Source organism: Petromyzon marinus, chromosome 2 (assembly GCF_048934315.1).
Source record: "Petromyzon marinus isolate PM22_M1 ecotype Great Lakes invasive population chromosome 2, UKy_Petmar_22M1.pri1.0, whole genome shotgun sequence".
Taxonomy (NCBI): Eukaryota; Metazoa; Chordata; class Hyperoartia; order Petromyzontiformes; family Petromyzontidae; genus Petromyzon; species Petromyzon marinus.
This window is the reverse complement of record NC_133668.1, coordinates 8293452-8315809: the sequence shown is the minus strand read 5'-3', so window position 1 is coordinate 8315809 and position 22358 is coordinate 8293452. Positions and strand designations below refer to the sequence as shown.

The 22358-nt window shown below is 48.0% G+C and overlaps 1 protein-coding gene across 1 annotated transcript in view; it reads right to left on the bottom strand.

Annotated features, from left to right (window-relative positions):
• Positions 1–20819, bottom strand: part of LOC116948356 (pyruvate dehydrogenase (acetyl-transferring) kinase isozyme 2, mitochondrial-like) — a 32589-nt gene extending 11770 nt beyond the window's left edge. Inside the window, exons 1-6 of the mRNA XM_032964962.2 lie at positions 20321–20819; positions 16381–16522; positions 5909–5977; positions 4664–4848; positions 2495–2584; positions 1698–1775 (exon numbers count right to left, since the gene is read on the bottom strand). Of these exons, the coding sequence (XP_032820853.1) occupies positions 1698–1775; positions 2495–2584; positions 4664–4848; positions 5909–5977; positions 16381–16522; positions 20321–20438 (682 nt within the window). The 5' untranslated portion in view covers positions 20439–20819. The remainder of the gene's footprint in view (positions 1–1697; positions 1776–2494; positions 2585–4663; positions 4849–5908; positions 5978–16380; positions 16523–20320) is intronic.
• Positions 20820–22358: the final 1539 nt, after the last annotated feature.

Genomic DNA, 22358 nt, shown 5'->3' with positions numbered 1-22358 from the left:
CATGCGCACAGTGGCAGGCTGCTTGCCAGGCGCTCCGCGGTGATAATTACAGTCATATTTACGCTGTCAAATTTACCGCAAGCAGGCTGGGTTTCCGTGAGGCTCGCTGTGTCAACAGCGGCTAATCGGGGAGCAAAGAAAACACTCGCGTACATTTGCCCGGAGGGGGGGATCGATAAAACAGCGGCCCGATCAAGGAAACCCGGCGTCATTTTATTTGATTCGTAAAAAAAAAATGTTTTACATATCCGTTGTACATCGAGTTCCGTCGTGGAAAGTCTCAAACAAAGCGGCCGCATGGAGAATAATCTGCGGGGTTTTATGGCTGTGCGTTGTCAGCTTGGTTGTGATGGACCCAGGGAACATGCACACACAAAGGGTCCAAGTGAGGGGCTGTTTGTTTCCATAGTTGGCACCAAAACTGTTGTTTTGCCACCACTACAACCTCCACAAACTTCAAAAATGTTTTCCCCGCATTGGCAATCAGGGGAGAACCGACTGTCGTAACGCAGTTAAGCACATTCTACTCCTGTGTAAAGTTTGAGAATTGTATTATGCAACCTAAACGTGCATTGCTTGACGTGAATCGAACGGTGTGTTTGAGTCAACGGTGAAACTTTTTTTTTTGCTGTTGCTGTTTCGCTCAACGTATTTAAACCCAGGTTTCAGGCTTGAAAACGAGGCTGGTGGTCTTAACTTTCTCCTAAATAATACTAATTGTAAATAATAATAATAATTCACAGCCAAGTGCCAATCCACTGCTGGATGCAGGCCTCCCCCACGGCAGTGTCAATTGAGCATCGATAAGCCAAAGTTCGCCGTCTAATTTTTTTTCACCCACCTCGTTTGCATTTCTTTCTCATTTCTTGTTGACTAGTGCGACGTGAGCTTATAGTTAGCATGTAATTTTCAGAAGTCGCCAAGGTGGCCGTGTGCTCGATCCCGACTCTGACGCCTGCTGTATATTTGGAGTTTGCGTGTCTCTCTCCCCGTGGTCGCGTGGATTTTTCTCCGAGTCCTCCGGTTTTTCCCTCCACATTTAGACACACGCGTTTACAGCATTTGGCTGCTATACATTTCCACAATGTAAGCCACTTCGTTGAGCTATCTAATGTGGCCAAATTGCTTCTCAAAAATAGCTAATGCAGTAGCTGTAAAACAGTTTCGTTTCAAATAATCCGATGTCGCACGCAGCATTCCATTCACGCACGATGAGCACGAGAATCAGTTTTAATCTATGGAATCAATGCAGTGCTACTTGCCTTGTTATTGCAAAACACTGTCAATATATCCAGACTGTACCCTGTCCGGATCGTACCCTCATACAACCCAGTCAACATGGAATGTTGTGCATGTGTGTGTGTACACACGCACCTCCATGCACGCACATGAGAAACGCTAATGTAGCGATTGGCGCACTGCACTGCTAACCCGGTGACACTAATCCGATTCCCAACTCATGCCTTAAATAAGCACTTGGTGTGGTGTATATTCCCCTGGGGAGACAAAGGCAGCCGAGAGTGGCGCTGGCCACTCAACTCTCCACGTGTGCCATGCCAGGCCTTCATATGTAGGTGCTACTTGCTAACGGCACTTCTCCCAACGGTGTGTTAAGGCTACAGGGGAGATCTTTGTGTTCGCGCGTGTGGCAGTGCAGCTGTCACGTGCCCGTGAGGCCGTGCTGTTTGCTTACGTACTATTGAACTGCGACACTTCCAGTTCGGGGCAGCCCAGGTAGTACTGGTAACACAGCATCTTGGCATTTTCAAAGGCATCTGGCAAAAAAGATAATTACATTCATGACAGTGCTAGAATATTTCTTCTGATTGTGAACACGGTTTAATTTTTGTGTGATTTTATCACCAACTGTAAATTACCGTGCCGTTTGAATCGCATCAATCCCTCTGGCGGGCAACCGCACGTGAACACACACGCACTTCTCAAGTTTCCTTCTATCCGCTGTAAGAGGACTGTGCAGTGACAGGAGTGACGGAGCTCGTTAAAATTAGAAACTGTGTTGCCAGGTCCAGAATATAATCCGCTGTCGGGCCAGGCCGAGATGCCTGTCGTGACGAGCATATTACTAATACAACTCGCGGGCCATTGCAAAGCGGCAGGCGTTTGCGTGTTGCGGCTGAGAAGTTGGCTCCGCGTACTCCCGCACGATCCTCGCTCCGAGGCGAGGAAGCGAGCGAGCGCACCGGTCGGCGGCCTCGCGGTTGTAGCGAGGGCGCCGTCGGTGCACGGTCGGCACAGGCCCCGGCGCAGGCGTTCCAGGAACGTAATGAGAACCCCCCCTACCCAACCTCCACCGCCCGCCAAATTCCACCGCCCGTCAAATTTATACCCCACTCTTCGTATATCCCGCGATGCAATTGCCCCGCCTGCAAACTCAACAGCTACGCCACTCCCTGTCAGCACTGTCAGCACCCGCATCCTCGCACTCTTGGCGCCTATAATGCCCCCGTGGAAATTGCTGGTGCTGCAGGCCCACCTTTGACGACCTCAACGGCGTTGCAGTTGGGGTCGATGCTGCCAATGTGCTTGGGGTGGGCAGGGTTCAAGCTCCCGTTGAAGAGCAGCGCTGCAGCGGGCGAACAACAGGCAAAGTGGGAGGATGAGGGACAGCGGAGAGAGCTCGACAGCAGAACGCGCGCCAATGTCTGTATGTGAGTTGGTATGTATGTTGAACTTCTTTCGCACCGTACATAGCCAACCATACTAGTTGGAGCTGTGGGGGTAGGGCGACAAATTAAACACAAAAAAGCAGTTATAAAGAAATGAGTTTTCAATCTAGATTTAAAAGTGCGTAGCTCCCAGTCGTTTCCTAATATCGGAGCGAAGGGCATTCCAGGCGGCTGCAGAAGCCACGTCTGAAAGCGTGCAAAGCGGTTGACTGTCTTCGTTCGATGGTCAGGCAAAAAGCCGCTGCTACGTGGATGACCGGAGTTTGCGTGATGATGGTTTACGCGCCTTGACGAGATTAGCAAGGTATTGCGGTTCATTAGTGGCGAGAACTTTGAGTGTGATGAGTCACGTCTCATTCCTCCCCCTGCCACCGCCGCTCCATTCGCGTGAATTCCGTCATCAACACCGCGTCCACGCGTCTGTAACCGCTGACCACGTGGCTGCTCATAATCTACCAACGATCGCAAGGGCGACGACGCTGATGACGCCGACGGCGATTGCGGCGCCTGGGCGAGAAACCGCGTCGCAGCCGCAAGGTCGGTATCTGGGGATCAGGGGGTGCGGCCGGTCCGCGCACGTGACACAGTGGGAACAGCGCTGCCGCGGTCGGTGAGCACGACCGACTCTGGGGCGAGGGGCTCTGGCTAAATGGCGCGGAACCGATAAGGCGGAGTGACGAGGCGCTCATGGGTGCGCGCGCGTTCAAACGTCCGCGCGTGCGCCACTTAGCGAGACCAGCCGCTCCGTTTCCAGGCACGGGCGTTTAGTCAGGTTGTTTGGATTGCCTCTCCGCGGCGGCGACCGCCGGTGCCATTAGGGCATTGGTCCCTTTAAATTGCGGCAGGTGGTCACGGCAAAAGCAGACGCCTCCGTGGCGATCGTATCGGCGAAATGCTCCAAATTTAACCACGGCTGAATGCCACGCGCCTGTCTATAAACATTGAACTTTGAACTTGTTTGTTCCTTTTCTACGACGAGGAGACTTTTGTTTTTTTTATTTACGTGGCAAAGTTTCCATTGCTGTCAGCACAACTCCCCTCTCTTGCCGCATAATGACGCCGTGACGCTTGGAATCCATAAAGCGTGGAGCTACGTCCTCGGTTGGTTCTCGGCAAATAAACTCAATCTTGGGCCGCCCAAGCCGGGGGACGATCGGCTAAGGTGTGCCAAAAATGCGAGCAACGTTGACTATAATACCGGGCGACAGTATAGTTCCATAGTTCCATTTATTTGGTATAGCCCTGTGAGCCATTCGGCTCTTGAATCGGGTGCAACCGCAACAAACAAAAAACAAAAACGTGAACAAGAAAACATCTTAAAGTGACTATGTGACTGTGCAAACAGAAAATCCAGGAAAAAAAACATCAAAATATTCCTGAAATAGCACCGTACACCAACGCTGTGTGCAAAAATTCCAGTGGGATGCAAGTCAAACAACAACAACAACCACAAGACAACTAAGATTAAGGCCATCAATCTACTACAACAAACAAAAACATGGCCAAACCACAAAAAAACTTTTCGAAATCACCAAAATAAAGCCATAATTGCAATGTAACAGCGATCACAGGGAAGTGAGGAGACAATTAAAATCTAAACGCGGTTCGTGAAGCCGATGGTGGCCGAGCTGCAGCTGTCACCGCGCTACACCTGGGAACCCGGTTAAATCGCGGGAAGTTGAAATCACAGCGCCGGCTCGGTGCTTCCCACGCCGGCTCATCTGTAACGCGTCCATTCATCGGTGTATTTTCCTCCGCAGGTTGAGAGCACATTGGCACTCTTTGGCAATTGTATTCATTGGTCAACACGATACAATACAACAACACAATGCAAGCACGGGCAGCTTAAATGCGGGTTTGCACTTGGGTACCACGTAGGTGCCCCGGCTCAGCGACTCTGACACGGCCACGATGAACAACCACCCCCCCCCCGCCCCACTCCCACCGCCTCCCTCCGAGTCACCGAGGACACCTACTGTGCTGGTTGATGATCATGCGGATGGATATTCGGCTCATGTAGAAGCGGTCGAGGAAGTACTGCACGTTCTGGCTGGTCACCGGGTCCACTCCGTATGTCTCTTTGTACTCGATCACACCCTGCGCGACCGTGGGCACAACGTCGTTGTGCCGGTTCCGGATGTTCACCAGCGTCTCCATGAATCTAAATCCACCACAGCAACAATGTACGTACCGTATGTATGGTGAACATCTTTCGCACCGTACGTAGCCAAACGCGCCAATCGGAGGTGTGGAGTAAGGACAACAAACTAAACACAAAAAATCTGTTCTGAAGAAATCAGTTTTCAATCTCGATTTGAAAGCGCACGGCTCCAGTGGCTTCCTAACATTGTAAGGAAGAGCGTACCCAGGTGAAAGCGCGCGATGCAGTGACCCCCTTTGTTGGGTGGTTAGCTAAAAGCCGCTGCGGCGAGGATCACCGGAGTTTGCATGACCATTTATGTTCCGTGACGAGGTCAGCAAGGTATTGTAGTTCATTTGTGGCAAGCACTTTGTGTGCAAAACCGAAAAGGCAAAGTCAGCCATGATCGATCGACTGCAAGATAAAGGCCTCCCAAAGTGGAACACAATTACTCTCACCGTCCCTCTGATGCAACAACATGGGTTTGTCAAGTTGAGGGTGGGAGGGGAGATCGCACAATGACCGGTTCGGATATCACTCGCCACTGATGTTAGCCGTGGCCGTGAATTGAACGCGGGTCACCCCAAGTGTTCTAAACTTAACTATAAACGAAACTATCATTATGTTTAACAGGTAAGGCACATTGAGCTATATAGCTATTTTTCAGAAGCGACCTGGCCACATATAATAGCCGAACGAAATGGCTTATCACTTGGAAATGTATAACAGCCAAAAACTTTAAACGCAAGTTTCTAAATGTGGAGGTAAGAACTGGAGGACCCGAAGAAAGATGTACGCAACAATTGGGAGAACACGCAAACTACAAATATACAGCAGGTGTCAGGGTCTGGATCGAACCTAAGACCTCCTGTATACCAATCGAGGTAGTTAACATCCCCTAGCCACCGTTCATAGTGGTGTGTGCTAACTGCTTTGCCACCGCTCGCTCCACAACCAAGCGTGTTATTAATGGATAAATGTCACTGTAAACAGTAACTGATCACTGAATAAAAAATATACTTTGGTAAAGCGTAATGCTTGAGTACAGCAAACGTGTACACTGCGCGCGTGCATTTCTTACCCTGAAAGGACATCACTCTCCGGATCTTTGCCTTCATATTTCAAAATGTCCATGAAGCTCTGCACATACCTGGTGGGAAAGACAAATGCATGATATTGACATTATTTGTACATGTCCGTATGAAACTTGCTTAACGTTATTCTGACACATCACTATGAATGCCTGATAAAGTTGTATTATTATAATTGCATGTTGCTGCTTACATTAATATCTCAGCAATATTTTTAAGAATCGATCCGCAGACCTTCCTATTATCCGCAGAATTGTGGATAACAGGAATACACTTTTGCGTGTGTCAGAGAAGTAACTCGAAAGTGGGATGCAAAGTCATCATATTATCCAGATTTATGTGTGCGGTTTTAACGCCTAAAAAAATTGTTGGGAAAAATCTACAGAAATTCACGGATTTTACGACGTTTTTGTTCGTAGTATTTTTACGACCATTTAACTGCTCGGCTAAACGCTCAAAATAAATTGCGGAAACTTGTGGAATTTAGGATTTCCACCCCCGCAAATTATATGATTTATGGGTGTTCGGAGTGCAGATCAGTGTACAGTACTCAGTTTCACTGCATGTACAATATGCACAATCGATATACGTAGATTCTCATACACACAATTCAATGCACGTATCAGATGCGTAAGAATCGATATGTATCGATAAATCTTGCACCACCGGGGACGAGATGTTATTTTCAAATGTTATACATGTTTCGTTGTAATTTCTGTACCTCCATACCTGTCAACCCCGTATCAGTGCCCTCCCTTGTTACATACCAATTCAGACCTTATCGATCACCCCGTGCCCTTACAAATCTCAACGTTCATGCTACAAAAGTCCCATCCCGACGGAGAACACACAAACAAATAGACAATCATTTGTTTCCCCCGTATTGAAACGGGCAAAAAAATACAGGGCTCTTACTCTGAGAAATAATTAAAGAACGCAAGCTCTAAATAAGGAAAGGGGGACGCGGTGTTTTGTTGAGTTCACATTGTCGGGGGGGAGGGAGGGAGGGGGGCAGTGTTTACAGTTGAACTCGCACGTAATCGAAGACAACTGGACGGGCGGATTGTGTGGGTAGCAGCAGCGGAGGCAGCAGCAGCAGCAGCACGTCACGCACACTTGCGAATGTCCAGAAAAACATCACGTGACCCCACAACCATCCCCACCCACCACCAACCCTTTCCCCAAACGAGACAGCTCGAGCCGAACCCTCCCAACACTGGAAGTTGTGATGTTGGCGACACCACCAAGTCCACGTTTACAAGCGGTCACGACATGGCATGTATATGTCCGCGGTGCTCATATGCTGTACGTTGCGCACGAGACAGGATGAGAACTGGAAATGAATAATGGGAACATGGACAACGGAACAGACACCGATGTGAAAACTGTGGGGTTTTTTTTGTTTAAAATAATTTCACTAGAAATGGAATACACAAATAAAGATTTGCAATACTGCTTGGATAGTATTCTTGGGCAAGTTTGTGTTCGCAAGCACTTGCGATAAAAACAACAACAACAACAAACAATAACCGACAGGAAGTAAGTGATGGTGATGTCACCACCGCGCTCTGTGCCAGGCTCGGTGCACTTTGAGGCCACGTGAAGCGTGGATGGCTCGCTGCCGGCAGGAAGGTCACGGGACAGACCCAGGTGTTATGAGTTATAACTGAGATGACTGGGAGATGAAACACACACACACACGTACAACGATGACATGTGGCTCTAATTAGGGACTGCTTCAAACTCCGGCCCAGGTTCTCCAGTGTCGCCTGACTTGTGATGAACACAAACGTAACGTGGGATGCCGGTATACCGCACCGGACGTAGCCAACCGTGCTAATCTGTTGCTCATCCCCCCCCCGCCGCCTCCATACACCACCTCGCTTTCTCCTCCACCCATGCTTGACAAGTCCTGAGACCAGCCCTGCCCCGTGTACACGCCTCTTGCCATTTGCGTCCCACCGCCACCCACTCCTCCCCCGCCTGCCGAGAAGAGGGCAAACAAGGCTGCGCCCCGGGGTCCCGATGCCGACCAATAGCGATACGCGCCGTCACATCCCACCGACGAATGGGAAGGCGCGAATGCCGGGGGCTCGACGTTTTCCACACCAACACGGGTCAACCTCGGGGTAATGTGTTCCGAGGCACGCACGTTCACGGAGCCCCATGGGCAAGCGGTGGTCGGTGGTCATGGTTGTTTTTCATGCCATTCGCTGTATGTTGGAAGAAGAAAAAAAAATTCGCACCGTACGTGACCAACAGTGCTAAAAACTAAACTAGACTTTTTTTTATTTTACCAGGTAAGGCCCAACTGAGCGATTAGGCTCTTTTTCAGAAGCGACCTGGCCACAAATTATAGCTCAACGAAGTGGCTCATTACGTTGAAATATATAGCAGCCAAATACTATAGACGCAACGTTGATTATAAATATGGAGGGAAAACCCAGAGGACTCGGAGAAAAAAAATCCACGCGACCACGGGAAGAACGTGCAAGCTCCAAATATACAACAGGCGTCAGGGTCGGGATCAACAAACAAGGAAAAACAACAAACACTGGGTTCGCTCGTGCTATGCTCCCTGCAGGCTCCCGAGTTGAATGTGTCACGTCTAACTTAACTGTAATTGGGTCCTTGCCTGCATCAATCAGCAGTTCACTAACATTGATTCAAGCAAGCCCTTAATTTGCTGTGGAGACACCGTGTCGAAACCGGCCCAGAGTTTTGCTTGTCTTGAATTAATGCTGCTGATATGATGCACTCCCAAAAGGTTGTTGGGTTGTGTAATATTTGTTTCATTTAATTGCTTTTATTTGGAGAGACGAATTTGCAAAGGACACACATTTTCTGCGTATTCATTTCGCTATTTATATTCTCCGCAACGCTGATTGTGTTATTTAACTGTCCTACGATCAGCCTAAAACTTATCTGCAACGAGCCGACTTGCGTCACAGGAATTTTAGAATGTAACATTGATTTACGTTTGCTTTACCCACAATTTATAACAAGTTCATCACAGCACCTTTGAGAGGTGGCGACAGAGTTGTGCAGACTTTTAACCAGCAGTGGATTCATCATGGCCCATGATAAGTGCTGAGAGCAAGTGCATGATTTGCACGATGTAGTTTATTTATTTCCAGCAGTGCGAATAGGAATGTATGTCAGAATCAAAATGTGTATTTAACCTGCAGGAATCCGATGAGCTATGAAGCTCTTATTCACAGATGTCCAGTTGGGGCGGGTGAGAAAGTTCCAACAACAACAAAACACAACAAAAATGATAGGAGTGAAAGGTAAGAAAAATCACCAAAATAATTAAATAAACAAAACCACACAATTATTATTTGACCTGGAAAGGCCCACTGAGTTATTAGTTATTTTTTTCAGAAGCGACCTGGCAACAACTGATAGTTCAACGAAGTGGCTTATCACGCCGAAATGTAAAGCAGCCAAATTAATCTCAACGCATCTTTCTAAATGTCGCGGGCAGCGGGCGGGGGCGACCGGAGCAAAAAATCCAACAAGCTCAACCGTTCGCACGACCAAGAAGACTCTTGCTGTTTGTCGCTCTCAGTTCTTACACGGCCAAGGCGATGGACACGCAGCAGCTGAGGTTGCTGCTGCTGCTGTTGTTGTTGCTCACGCACGCCGAAACACACTCAGCTCGCCACGTCAAACACTTCTCAAGTCAACACTTCTCAAGCGATCGTGACACCGATTTCCCCCCCCTGACGAGCAAGCTCAAAACGGATCTTTGTGTTGTCAAGTGAACATTACATAATACAGTGCTGCAGCGGCGAGAAGCACACATTATTGCGTGATGGGAGTAAGCAGTTTGTGTTTGCGCACACCACAAATGTGCAATGTTGAGCGTTTGTTTTTCGTCTCATTATTATTATTTCAGTAATGCCCCGTATATAAACGCGGTCTTCTTCAACGACCCAGCAAACATGCGCCAACATTGGGCCAACATTTGCACGTGGTTGGAAGCGTTGGACTAACGTTGGCCCACAGCGTCCCATGTTGACTGGAGAGGCACGTTCTTGACGCGGTGGCATGAGAGTATGCCGCAGTGGCGGGATGTTAACTACCTCGCCTTGTACACACGAGGTCGTGGGTTCGATCCTGACCCTGACGACTGCTGTATAGTTGGAGTTTGCATTTTCTCCCCGTGGTTGCGTGGATTTTTATCCGGGTCCTCCCGTTTTTCCCTCCACATTTAGAAACATGTGTTTAGAGTATTTGACTGCTATACATTTCCACGTGATGTCACTTCATTCGGCTATCATTTGTAGCCAGGTCGCTTCTGAAAAAACACTCAATGAGCTTTATCTTGTAAAAAATAAAAAAACAATTGCTTAGTTGAGGCTCGAGAGTATATATTTTGAACTTCATTTGCACCATACGTAGCCAAACGTGCTGATCGGAGATGCATTTTAGACCCGAGTAGCTTAACTGGACATCTGGACGCCCATACCAGTCAGGTACTCAGTGAGAGGTGAGGCGTTCACCTACCCATCTGCACTGACCAGCATGGTGAAGTATGGTCAAACGAACGCAACGTATATTTCACAAAACGACCACAACTCCCCCTGGCCCTAGCAGCTGTGGTTCCTCCAGCTATGGCATCGGTTGGGAAGGTGAAGCAGGCGGTACTAAGAATGACCTAGTGGCTACATTTATGCACTATGAAGAAGGTTCATTACCCAAAACGTCGCCAATTATTAACATTCAAGGGCAGTATTAATGACGAAAGTGTTGAGTCTTTTTGTTCCCTGTGGTTGTGCACCATTGCCAATGGAGCAGCAGCAACATGGCCAAACATAAAGCATCATGGAAACTCCGGTCATCATCCTCGCAACAGCGGCTTCTGGCCAACTCGCGAACAAAGGCGGTCATCACATTGTGCCCTTTCAGATGCGCTTCTGTGGCCGTCTGGAACGCTCTTCCTTCTGATATAAGAAAGCCACTGGAGCTATAAACTTTTAAATATCGGTTGAATGCTAATTTCTTCAGAACTGCTTTTTGTGTTTAGTTCGTTATCCTTCTCCCGTGCAGTTGGCTACATACGGCGCTAAAGAAGTTCAAAGTACATACACACAAACAGTTTTGAGTGTGAACAGGATACTGGACTGGTGAAAATGAGGCAGTACTGGTTGAAACTTTACTTGACAGCAACTTTAATGTATTTTCTTTCCTCGTTAACCAAGCTTCAAAGCTCATGTTGGAGACTGGGAAGGTTGTTATTCCCATAAAACCTGAGAAACAGAACTAAACTTTCCCAAAGTCCACTTCAGTACTGAATACTTATGTATTTCCCTTCTAGGTCCAGAGGTCAAATCTTGCGTCTGACCCAGAGGCTTAAACCTTGCATCTGAACCAGAGTTTAAACCTCGCATATAATTCAGAGATTTAAACCTTGCGTCTGACCCGGAGGCTTTAACCTCGCATCTGAACCAGAAGTTAAACCTCGCATCTGACCCAACGGTTTAAACCTCGCATACGATCCGAAACTCTGATCCATGAGATTTAAACCTCGGGATCTAACCCAGAGGTTTAAACCTCGGGTCTGGCAACATCCTCACAAAAATGCACAGCCCTGCAAAAAAGGGGGGGCGGGCGGTGTGTGGGTTGAGGGGGGTCACGTGCCCAGCTTCCCCCACCCATCCCCCACTCGTCTCGGCTAACTGGGACAAAGGTCATGGTCACCAAAGGAGTGCATTTAGCCAGCAGCTGGCGTGGGCCCTCTCGACATTGCCACTAAAACACAGAGTCCCGTACACTGCTCATATAAAGCATCAGGTTAAGATGCTGAAATTACAATACAGAGGGGATGCAGCTGTAGTAGTAGTAGTTGTTGTTTTGTAAGCTGAGGGTTTAAATGAGCGTGCGTGCGTGGTGGTGGAATCGATTGAGGTTATCTTCGCGCGCAAACAAAAAAGTGCCCGAGTTGCATTTTTCAGTTATAAAAAAAAAACGCTTCGCGTTTCCTGACCCCGAGGTGGCTGACCTTACCGACAGCCTTCAAAAACAAAAATAGCACCGTTAAAACAGCGCCACACAGCCCGTCCATAGCACGGCCTTTAAAAGGAGTAAAAAGTAGACAATGGGCGACGTTTCGGGTAATGGCCGTTCTTCATAAGAGGAGCATGTATCTCTACTTGTTGGAATTTTGCTTCGTTTTTTGTTTGCCGTGGTCTGTCTCTGTTTCCCGCGTTTTTGTTTCCCTCTCTGCCCCTTTCCCCTCCCCCACCTTTACATCCTATATAAGTCCCTGTACCTTATTCCTCTAGGCATCTTTCTGCATGTGCCTCTGCATGTGTGGATGTCTCTTGGTGTGGCGTTGCTCCGATTGTCATTCTGTGCTGCCCAAAACATCCCTCCCTGTTGTGTCTTCTCTGTGTATGTATCTCTTGTACCTCGTGTCTGTTCACGAGTCCACGTCCTCTGCTTACGTTGGTATGTTCAGCCCAGAGGATGAGAACACAAGATTTAGCAGTCTTTTGAAATACGTGGTCAACCAGGTTAGTGTCTTAACTGTGTTGTTGGCCGACTGGTTTGTGTCACATAATGTTTCTAAGGTTTGCCGAGTTCGCGTCTCCCATCTTCTTGATGTATTTGCCTCCGTGCAGTTTCTAGTTCTCTGTGTGCTATGTGCGTGGTGTCCTTCTGTGTGTTCCCTTGCTATGTGTTTTACCCCATTTCCACCTGATGATGAGCGCTTGTGTTGCATTCGAAACGTCGTGATTTATTTTCATCTAATTTTATTTTGTTTATTTAAAATTTATTTTATATCCACATACGTGACTTTACCGGAACAAAAAAAACCAATGAGTATAGGAGTAACATAGCTGTGATTAAATAAAAACATCAGTGGTGAATGGTATCTGAACCGGTCCTGGGCCTGATCTCGCCAATCTGGACAGACCAGCGCGGTGAAGTATGGTCACACAATTCCCATGGTCGACATAGAATGGGGTGGCCCTTCTCTATCCAGCATTGGATCGACAAAGAGCTGTACACTGAAAATAATTAAAGGTAATCCACGTTTTTTATTTTCATTTTATTTTCATTATTCTTTTTATTTTTCATCTACGTGACTTTATCGAAAGAACCAAAGAGTATGGATCCTTGCAGTCACGAAAACTTCAAATCTAGAATTAATCCACGTTTATTCGAATAAGGGGATGAAACTGCAGATAAAGAAACTGGTCAAAGGCACCCAAACCTTATCAGCACGGAGGGATTGAAGCTGTGCTTCACTATTTCCACATCAGCTGAACTCTATACTTGAAAACTAGTCCTTCAAAGGGAGAGGTTTATTTCATTAGATCATCTCATTTATCTGGCGGTGGGATTTAGAAAAAAAATTCGTGAGAAAACGTGGGAGGATACTTGGACATGTCCGGGCATAAAGTGCATGTCAAGTGAGGTCATCTCTGCAAGCTCGTTGAGTTTAAAAAGATTATGGGCCTAACAATTCGCCCCCATTCGCGATTCAATGAATGGTCACGCTTCAATTTGAACATTGTGTTGTATGCAGCGGCCTCCAATGGCCAGAGAGACAAGTGAACCCATCACATCGGACATACGAATAGAAAAACAGCAATTCTTACAGGAGCAATGTGTTGCGTGCATCTCAAATGACGTGAACAAGACTCTACAAACGAGATGGATAAAACGAGACAACAGAGAGTGTACATATGTTGAACTGCTTTCGCACCGTACGTAGCCAAACATGCTAATCGAAAGTGCGCGGAAGGGCAACAAACTAAACATTAAAATAAGTTCGTTAGGAATGAGTTTTCGATCTAGATATTAAAGTGTGTAGCTCCAGTGGCTTCCTAATATCAGAAGGAAGAGCATTCCAGGTGGCCACAGAAGCGCATCTGAAAGCGCTCGATTGCAATGAGTGCCTTTGTTCCACGGCTAGCTAGGATTTATTGTTTGCTGAATCGCAAGCCGTAAAACATGACAATTCATATGGGTGAAATATTGCATGCCCATTTCACAGGTAGATCACACAAGAGCAGCAGCACAACCACAAATGGATGTTGGGCAGGAGGTAATTTCTCAACTCGCGCTCATGATGTATCGGCCCTGAACTGACCGCACTGTTAAAAATAGCCTCGCCTTTCAACGATGCTTGGAAAATACATCTCCAATTGTCGTAACACCCTTCACATGCCAGCTGTCAGATTGGCTGATGCGTGTCTGTATTTCCGTGTGTGGTGTGATACGTAAACATAGCAACTGGGGAGACAGGCAGCCGGGCGTGGTGCTGGCCCACCCACCCACTCGGGTGCTGTGCCCCCAACAGTCTAGTAAAGCTATAAGTGGGGATCTTCGTCTTTGCGGTGATGGACAGTGGTTAACGCACTGCACCACAAATACCTCATGGCCTGAGTTTCAATTCTTGGCTAAGGACAACAACATCAGCAGCAAGTATCTGAACCGGGCCAAAAGGCTCTCTCTCTTGAGTCGACTGAAGCTTCAATGATTTACCTGCGTGTGGTGTGTAAACATTAGCATTGGGGAAACAAAGGTGGCAATGTGGGATGCTAGACCCCCCCCACCTCGCTCCCCCATCCTCATGTGCCATGCAACACCTGTGTGCAGATGATGGTGGATGACAATCCTACTGCTCTCCAAGAATTGAAATATGTCCTTACTTTGCAGCAGTAGACAGCCAGTTGGGAACCTGCCCATAGTGTTGAAGTATAGTGGAGTAACCCCCGACACCCCACCAGGCATGGGGAGGCCCTCATCCAGCAGTGGATTGATTAAAGGGCTGTACATGTACATTTATGTAGGCAGCACATAGCACATGGCTAACCACCCCAACCCCTTATGTCCCCACACTCATAGCTCAGTGGCAATCTGGCCAAGGGCCTCAGTGATAATCTGGCCAGGTAAACTAAAAAATATATATTTTACCAACTGATATTTTTATAGCTCTTTCAGAAGCGATCTGGCCACAATTGAGAGCTCAACGGACTGGATTATGTGGACATTTATAGCAGCCGAATATTCTAAAAGCACATTGATTCTAAATGTGGGGGGAAAAACCCGGAGGACCCAGAGAAAAATCCACGTGACCCCGAGGGGAGAGAACTTGCAAACTCTAAATATACAGGCATCAGGGTCGGGATAAAAATCCACGAACTCCTGTATACCAGGAGTGGCAGTTAACATCTCGCCACCGTGGCACTGCTAGGCCAAGTGGCTCAGTGGTGCAGTGAGTGGCTCACAATTGGAAGGTTGCAAGTTCAAATCATGTTTGGTAGGTTGACTCAGTCCATCATCCCTTCAGGGTCAATAAAATAGATACCACTTTTGGGGAAAGTTAATGGTGATTGTCCATCGGTCCTTTTTGGCAGTATCGAAAATTATGAAAAATAATAATAGGTTTCACCCTTTCTGGCAATGAAACAGATGTTACGATTTTCAAACACCAAAATAGATACCTTTTGCAAGGCATTAAGTCTGCATTAACCACACAAACTTACGGCAAAACGTGCCAAAAAACACTGCTCTGATAATATATGCATTGTCCTTGACACATTTTTGATACTGGCAAAAAGGTCCCGTAGATATAACTGCTCGACCCAAGCTATAAATGTGCTGATACTTGCATTGTCTTTGTGCTATTCACCTTTTGGCGTTCTCTGGTTTAACACCGATTTGACAAGTCCATAAAGGAAGGCTGTCTCTGGTGTAGGCCAATGACAATGCATACATTATCAAAGCATGTTTTACCTGAAGTTTGTGCGGTTAATATCAGACTTGATGCCTTGCAAAAAGGTATATATTTTGGTGTTTGAACATCTTAATACCTGTTTTATTGCCAGAAAGAATAAAACCCATTATTTTTATTCATCAGTGATTGTCCAATGGATAGACTCGCTCCCGTCATAGGAATGCAGAATTTACACCACTGGCTCGGGCTGGTAAACAGGATATGAGCAGAAAATCACTTTGACTTGGCATGTGAATTATTGCGGTTGTAGGCAGGACCGAATGTCTTGTAACTTACTGACCTGCCCCTACTGGACATCTGTGCAAAAGAGCTTCATAGTTCATTGGATTCCTCTGGTCTAAATAAAGATTCTTGTCTCACCGATTATTTTCCACGTGGCCGGTAGACTGGAGTAGGTGGCAAGTAACCAGGAGCCACAGCCATAGCGAGAGTAACACCACAATGTGGGGTGTTTGCCGACACAGCAGCAGACAGACCCAGCAGAAATTAAGCGCTTGCCATGTTAACACACCGCATCAGGTACTCATTTGAGGCTGAGTCGACCTAGGGGAGGCCCAGTATCAGTTCAGATAATCGTCACCGTTGTTGACCGCGAGCGGGGGGAATCGAACCTGAGTCGCCAGGTTCGTAGCGCGGCGTAGCGCTAACCGCTGCACCGTCGCTCCCCGCAAAAAGACACACACGCGCGCACGAGCGAGCGCTCACCAGCTCTGCACGAGTTGCACAGAGGGTGTGCTCAGGAGGTTGTCAGGAAGGAGGTTGATCTCCTTCATGATGTTGGCGAGCCGGACGGGCAGCTCCTGCCGCAGGAACACGTACGAGGTTCGCTCGCACGCATTCCGCGATCCTGGGAACGCGGGAGACAAAAAAACACCAAACCGGGTCGCGCTGTTATTTGCAAAGTGATTATATAATTGAACGCGAGCGAGCCATCTTGAATTTATTAGTGATGAATTACTTTCTAATTAAATACAAGCAAACTGCCAATGAGCGCGTGATAACATGGCTATTCATAAAAAAATAATCCTGTATGAGTGTTACGTGTAAACAGACCATCCGCGACAAGCTTACGATAACACAAAAGGGCATTTTATTACTCCATCCACAAAGATGACTGGTCAAGGGCACTTACGCCATGCACTTGAAATGTCACGAAAACATTCATGCCCGTGTTTGGCCAATGTGCTATAGTGGCAAAATGAAACAAAAATCCTAAACAACAACTGCATATTTATTGTAGATGCTAATGAAGTAATAGGATTCGCACCCAACCGCAACATAGCAAGGCAGCCATGGTACTTGCACACACAATGCACAAACTCACACTAATCCACTACACAGGCCGATGTAAACGGTTACACAGAATACCATTACAACATTTCTGCACTCTGACCGTCGGGAAAGTGCAAACCGGGGCAAAGATTTTTACGTTTCAGTACCGTCTTGCCACTTGAAACAATGCATATTTAATGTGCTGTATTGACCGTGAAATATGTGTAATCCGTTTAGTCAACACGGCTTGATTGGTTCCTCTGTGTTCTCACTTGTTTGTGAAAGTGTTAAACCACCGCACTTACACATGCCCCATGCATGCTAAAACTGAACTATAAACAATTTTGACTTGACCAGGTAAGACCCACTGAGCTATATAGCTAATTTTCAGAAGCGACCTGGCCACGTTTAATAGCTCAAAGAAGTGGCTCATCACGTGGAAATGTATAGCACTCAAATACTATAAACGCACGTTGATTGTAAATGTGGAGGGAAAAAGCAGAGGAAGCGGAGAAAAATCCACTCGACCACGGGGAGAGAACATGCAAACTCCAAATACACAACAGGCGTCAGGGTCAGGATCGAACCTACAAACCCTTGCATACCAGGCGAGGGAGTTAGCATCTCGCCACCGTGGCGCTCCCGTGTGAATAACGAACGTCTAAAACGACTACACATTCGCATCGCACACGTACCACACCGATGCAGGGGGTGTAACGGCACGTCCACTCGCGTATTAACATCGACTCTTACGCTCATGGTATGCGCATCTAATCGCAAGCTGACAATTACAGTGACCCCGCACCTCCAGTCACTAGAGGCAAGATATATTTAAAAACGCTTACATAATTTTTGCTTCACACATTATTAACTACAATTGTGACAAATTAAATAAAGGGGATTGGTAACGCGGAGGTAAGGGGGAAGTGGCAAATTATTCCATCACGATGTCGCTCTTGTCGACAACAGCTGTCCGTGATGGCATCATCACCTTGCGACATTCCCAACCCTCACACCAAGGCCCTGCGCCATGCGTTTCACACCTTTGCTCGTGACTGGTTCCATGTGCATGGCACTTTGGCGGCTGTCGTTGCACCGAGTGCGTTTTAATTGGCGTCATCTGCATCGCCTGCGTTGAAAATGCGATGTGCAACTTTGATCATCACCTGTGTATGGATAGTTTTAATGTGCCATGTTATTGAGGGACTACCGCGCGTTATCTCGGTGTGGTCTGGGGCTGTTTGGTGGTTGTTTTTGCTGCCTTGCCCAATCTTGATGAATGGGACTTATATAATTATTATTTTTTTGTGACTTGCTAGCCATTTTCTCTATTCTGCGCTATCGTGCTTTGAACTGTTTGCTGTTGAAACCTGCTGACCCGCCGATATCGGACATCTGTGGAAAAGAGCTTCATAGCTCATCGGATTCCTCCTGCAGATTATGACCACTTTCACTTCTCTGTGTTCCGCCAGCATTGTTTGAAATGTGCTCGCCATTTCGTTTTGATAAGTTCTCAGCTGATGCAGTGGTGGCAGGCACGGTGGTGAGCGCACCTGCGACTCCAAGTTCGATTACCGGCCACGGCAAACATTTAGTGGCGTGTGATTTATAAACTGGTCCTGGGCCATTCCCGCTGCACTCCTCCAGCAACTTTCACTGGCCGGCGTGGTGAAGTATGGCCGAACAAACCCTATGATCCACGTGGCGTGAAGCGGTCGTCATCCAGCAATGCTTTATTTGAATGTCTTTCCGTCGAGTCGTCTCACCAGCTAATTCTGCACTGCCCGTGACCTGATTCATCCATCTCGCACTTGCAAAACGACTGAATGTCTCAGCGGGTTCTTACTTGCATAGCAACACACCTATGTGCGTGCTGTACGTTGAACTTCTTTTGCACCGTACTCAGCCAACCGTGCTAATCGGAGGTGCGGGGGAAAGGACGACACACTAAAGACCAAAAAGCATATTACCACCGCCGCCACCACCACGACGACCACAACGAATGCGAAATCCACAATGACGTCTTACCAAGAACACCGCCACCGTCAGCAGCAGTAACAAACAGTAAGATCACAATATCGCCATCAGCCAACACTGAGCCCACTGCCATGCGCACGCTGGGTCCGCGTCTCGGGGCAGAAATCTTTGATTCGACACGTAATGTCGCCACGAACTTTTCACGAAGTGGATGGATGGAGTCGACGCTCTCGAGTCTGTTCGCGTGAGTAGAAAGCCCCCCCACCCATGATGTCCGATTCGACAAATGATCTGGTGACACTGCTGCGTTCGCAATGCTACTTGCACGCGTACGAGTAACAACAACAGACACCTCAACACATTCGTCAATAACGCCGCGGGCTTTAAAAAAGGCAAATGCACTGTGTACAGAACAAATGTTACTTTGTGAAATACGTCCCAGGGTCACGGTGTTTTTTGTCGATACGTTGCGTCTGACGATCAACACCACTTTCAGTATCAGCAGCAGCAGCAGCAACAACAACGTCGATTGCCTGCAGCTACAGCAAAATCCCAAACGGATTTCAGCAGCCACCGGCGATACCATCAGCAGCCACCGGCGATACCATCAGCATCCATCCGAGTTGTTAACCACGGTGCTGCTCCCCCACCAAACTAAACTATTTAAACTCAACTATTTTTGTTATTTTTAACAGGTAAGGCCCACTTGAGCTACGTAGTAGCTCTGTTTCAGAAACGACCTGGCAACAGATGACAACTCGACGAAGTGGCTTATCAAGTGGAGGTGTATAACAGCCGCATGCTCTCCGAACGCGTTGCTAAATGTGGAGAGAAAACCCTGGAGGACCCGGAGAAAAATCCACGCGACCACGGGGAGAGAGAGAGACACGCAAACTCCAAATATACAGCAGGCACCAGGGTCGGGATCGAACCCACGACCTCCCTCTGCATATCAGGCGAGGTAGTTAACATCTCCTATCCACCGCGGTGCCCACCAACACCAACCACCAGGATAAACACGCGACGTTCGTCACTCTCTGTCATCAAACACCAACGCTACCCAAGTAGCGGCAGCCAGAACCATTAACACCAGCGGCAATCACCATCGGCTGCCATTCCACACAGCACTGCCACTTTCGCTGCACGGAGACTCCTGCCCCACCCCCAGCCCACTTTTATATCCTGCATGGGACAGACGGGGCAAGAGTTATTATGATGAAGGCAGCTACGGTGCACGGGGAACGGTAGCGTGGTGGTCAACGCGAGTTCGATTCCCGCTCACGGCCAACACCAGCGACGATTATCTGAACCACACGTGGGGCCTCCCCCCCCCCCCCACTAGGTCGACTCAGCCGCAAACGAGTCGAGCGCCTCGGCGCGGTGACGTCTGCCTTACCGAAGTCGATGAACTGCTTGATTGAGAGCGGCGAAGGAGAAAACTTGGAGTAGTGTTCCAGTTGCCGGGGCAGGTGGACAAGCCCCGCGTTCTTCATCAGGAACCGAACGAGCTTCATGGTGGCGTCGGATCAGTAGCTGACCCCCTTCCCCCGTTAAGTAACCGACAAAGCCCCCCCCCCCCAACTCCGTCCCCCCACTACTGTGACTCCCACCAGAGCTCGGAACACAGCGACAAGACGACGTCGAGGGTTCGATCTTCGCGAACCGACAACGTTGACCCCCTTTTAAGCGGCTCACGACGAGAGATGGACGCCGCGATGTACTCGCTCGCTCGCTCGGCTCCAGGGGGCCAGTCCGGGTTGGATTTTAAAAGTTAAACGGAGTGAACGATGGGCCCGAGCCAGGCAGGGTGTCGGGCGAGAGCGAGTTACAAAGCCACGGCCCAAGCGAATTCGCTCTCTCTCGTCCGCCGGTCCGTGTCAACAGCGGCGTGGTCATCGCGAGTTTTTATGCGCGAAGCGCCGCCCACGAGCGGAGCCTGGGGCCAATCAGCGTGGGTCATCACCGCGAGCTGCAACGATCATGAAAACATTGGATATACTAGGCGACGTTTCGGGTAATGGCCCTTCTTATCGTCAGGTCCATACGGCGCACAGCCGTTTCAATACGGGCAAAAAGATGTTTGTCTATTCGTTTGTGTTTCTCCGTTGCGATGGGACTTTGTAGGATGAACGTTGAGATTTATAAGGGTACGGGGTAACCAATAAGGTCTGAATTGGCCTTTAATAAGGTAGGACACTGATAAGGGGTTGACAGCGAGGAGTTTGCGCGTCTCTCTCTCCCCCGTGGTCGCGTGGATTTTTCTCCGGGTCGTCCGTTTTTTCCCTCCACATTTAAAAACCACGTGCGTTTAGAGTATCAGGCAGCTATCAACATCCACATGATACGTCACTTCGTTGAGCTTCATTTGTGGCCAGGTCGCTTCTGAAAAAGATCTACATAGCTCAGTGGGCCTTACCTGGCGAAATATTTGATTTAAAATGTTTCAGTTTAGTTGCATATGAAGAAATGGAAGAGGGACAGTGTGTTATGAAGAAGGGCCATTGCATGAAACGTCGCCTTTGATGTTTTTTTTTAAGGCCAGAGTGTTATTCACGAACGTGTTTCAGTTGTTTTATTTCCCGTGATGATACACCACTGGCAAACCCAACGTCAACAAACAATTCCATGCCTGCCGAGTTATTGAGATCGTGGCGATGATCATTGGAACAGTTCATCTGTAAGATAAAGCGTATAGGGTGCTATTAAAGGTATACAATGCAGATAATTCAACGTGGTTTTACGTGTTGTTTGATTTCAGCAGAGTCTATACGTTCGGCATACAGGTAGTAGCTATCCAATGTTTCCGTGTAGACGCTGAGACACGGGATTTGTTTATATATCTTAATTCTGAATGTTGTACTCAAATTATTTCGAAATAAAGTTTGACGTTCAGATGGGAATCGGGCCTGATGTATGCGTGTTGAACTTCTTTCGCGCCGTACGTAGCCAACCGCGCTGATGATGATGATGCCAAGTTACTCGTACGAGGAAATATTCTCAATTGTTGCGCTGCACGGTGCGATGGGTCCTAGTCTGAGCTCACAACAGTGACACACATTGTCTTGTTTGCATTTAGGTGGAGAGTTTCACGGCCATTACGCCATCCTGATTGATGATGACCGCGATTGCAATTGACGGCTTTGGGAGAGGTCTTCATCGAGCAGTGGATAGTTCATGGATGATGAGGATGACCCCAATGGATAGCGACGGCTTGGGGAGTTGCGTTCCTCCAGCAGTGGATAGAACGCGCCTGATTCTAACCGGTATGATGACCGTAAGGGATAGCGACGGCTTTGGGATATGCGTTCATTGAGCAGTGGATAGTTCACGGACAATGATGACCGTAAGGTGTAGCGACGGCTTGGGGAGAGGCGTTCATCCAGCAGTGGACATGACGTGGTTGTTGACGACGACAATGAGCAGCTTGCGGTGCA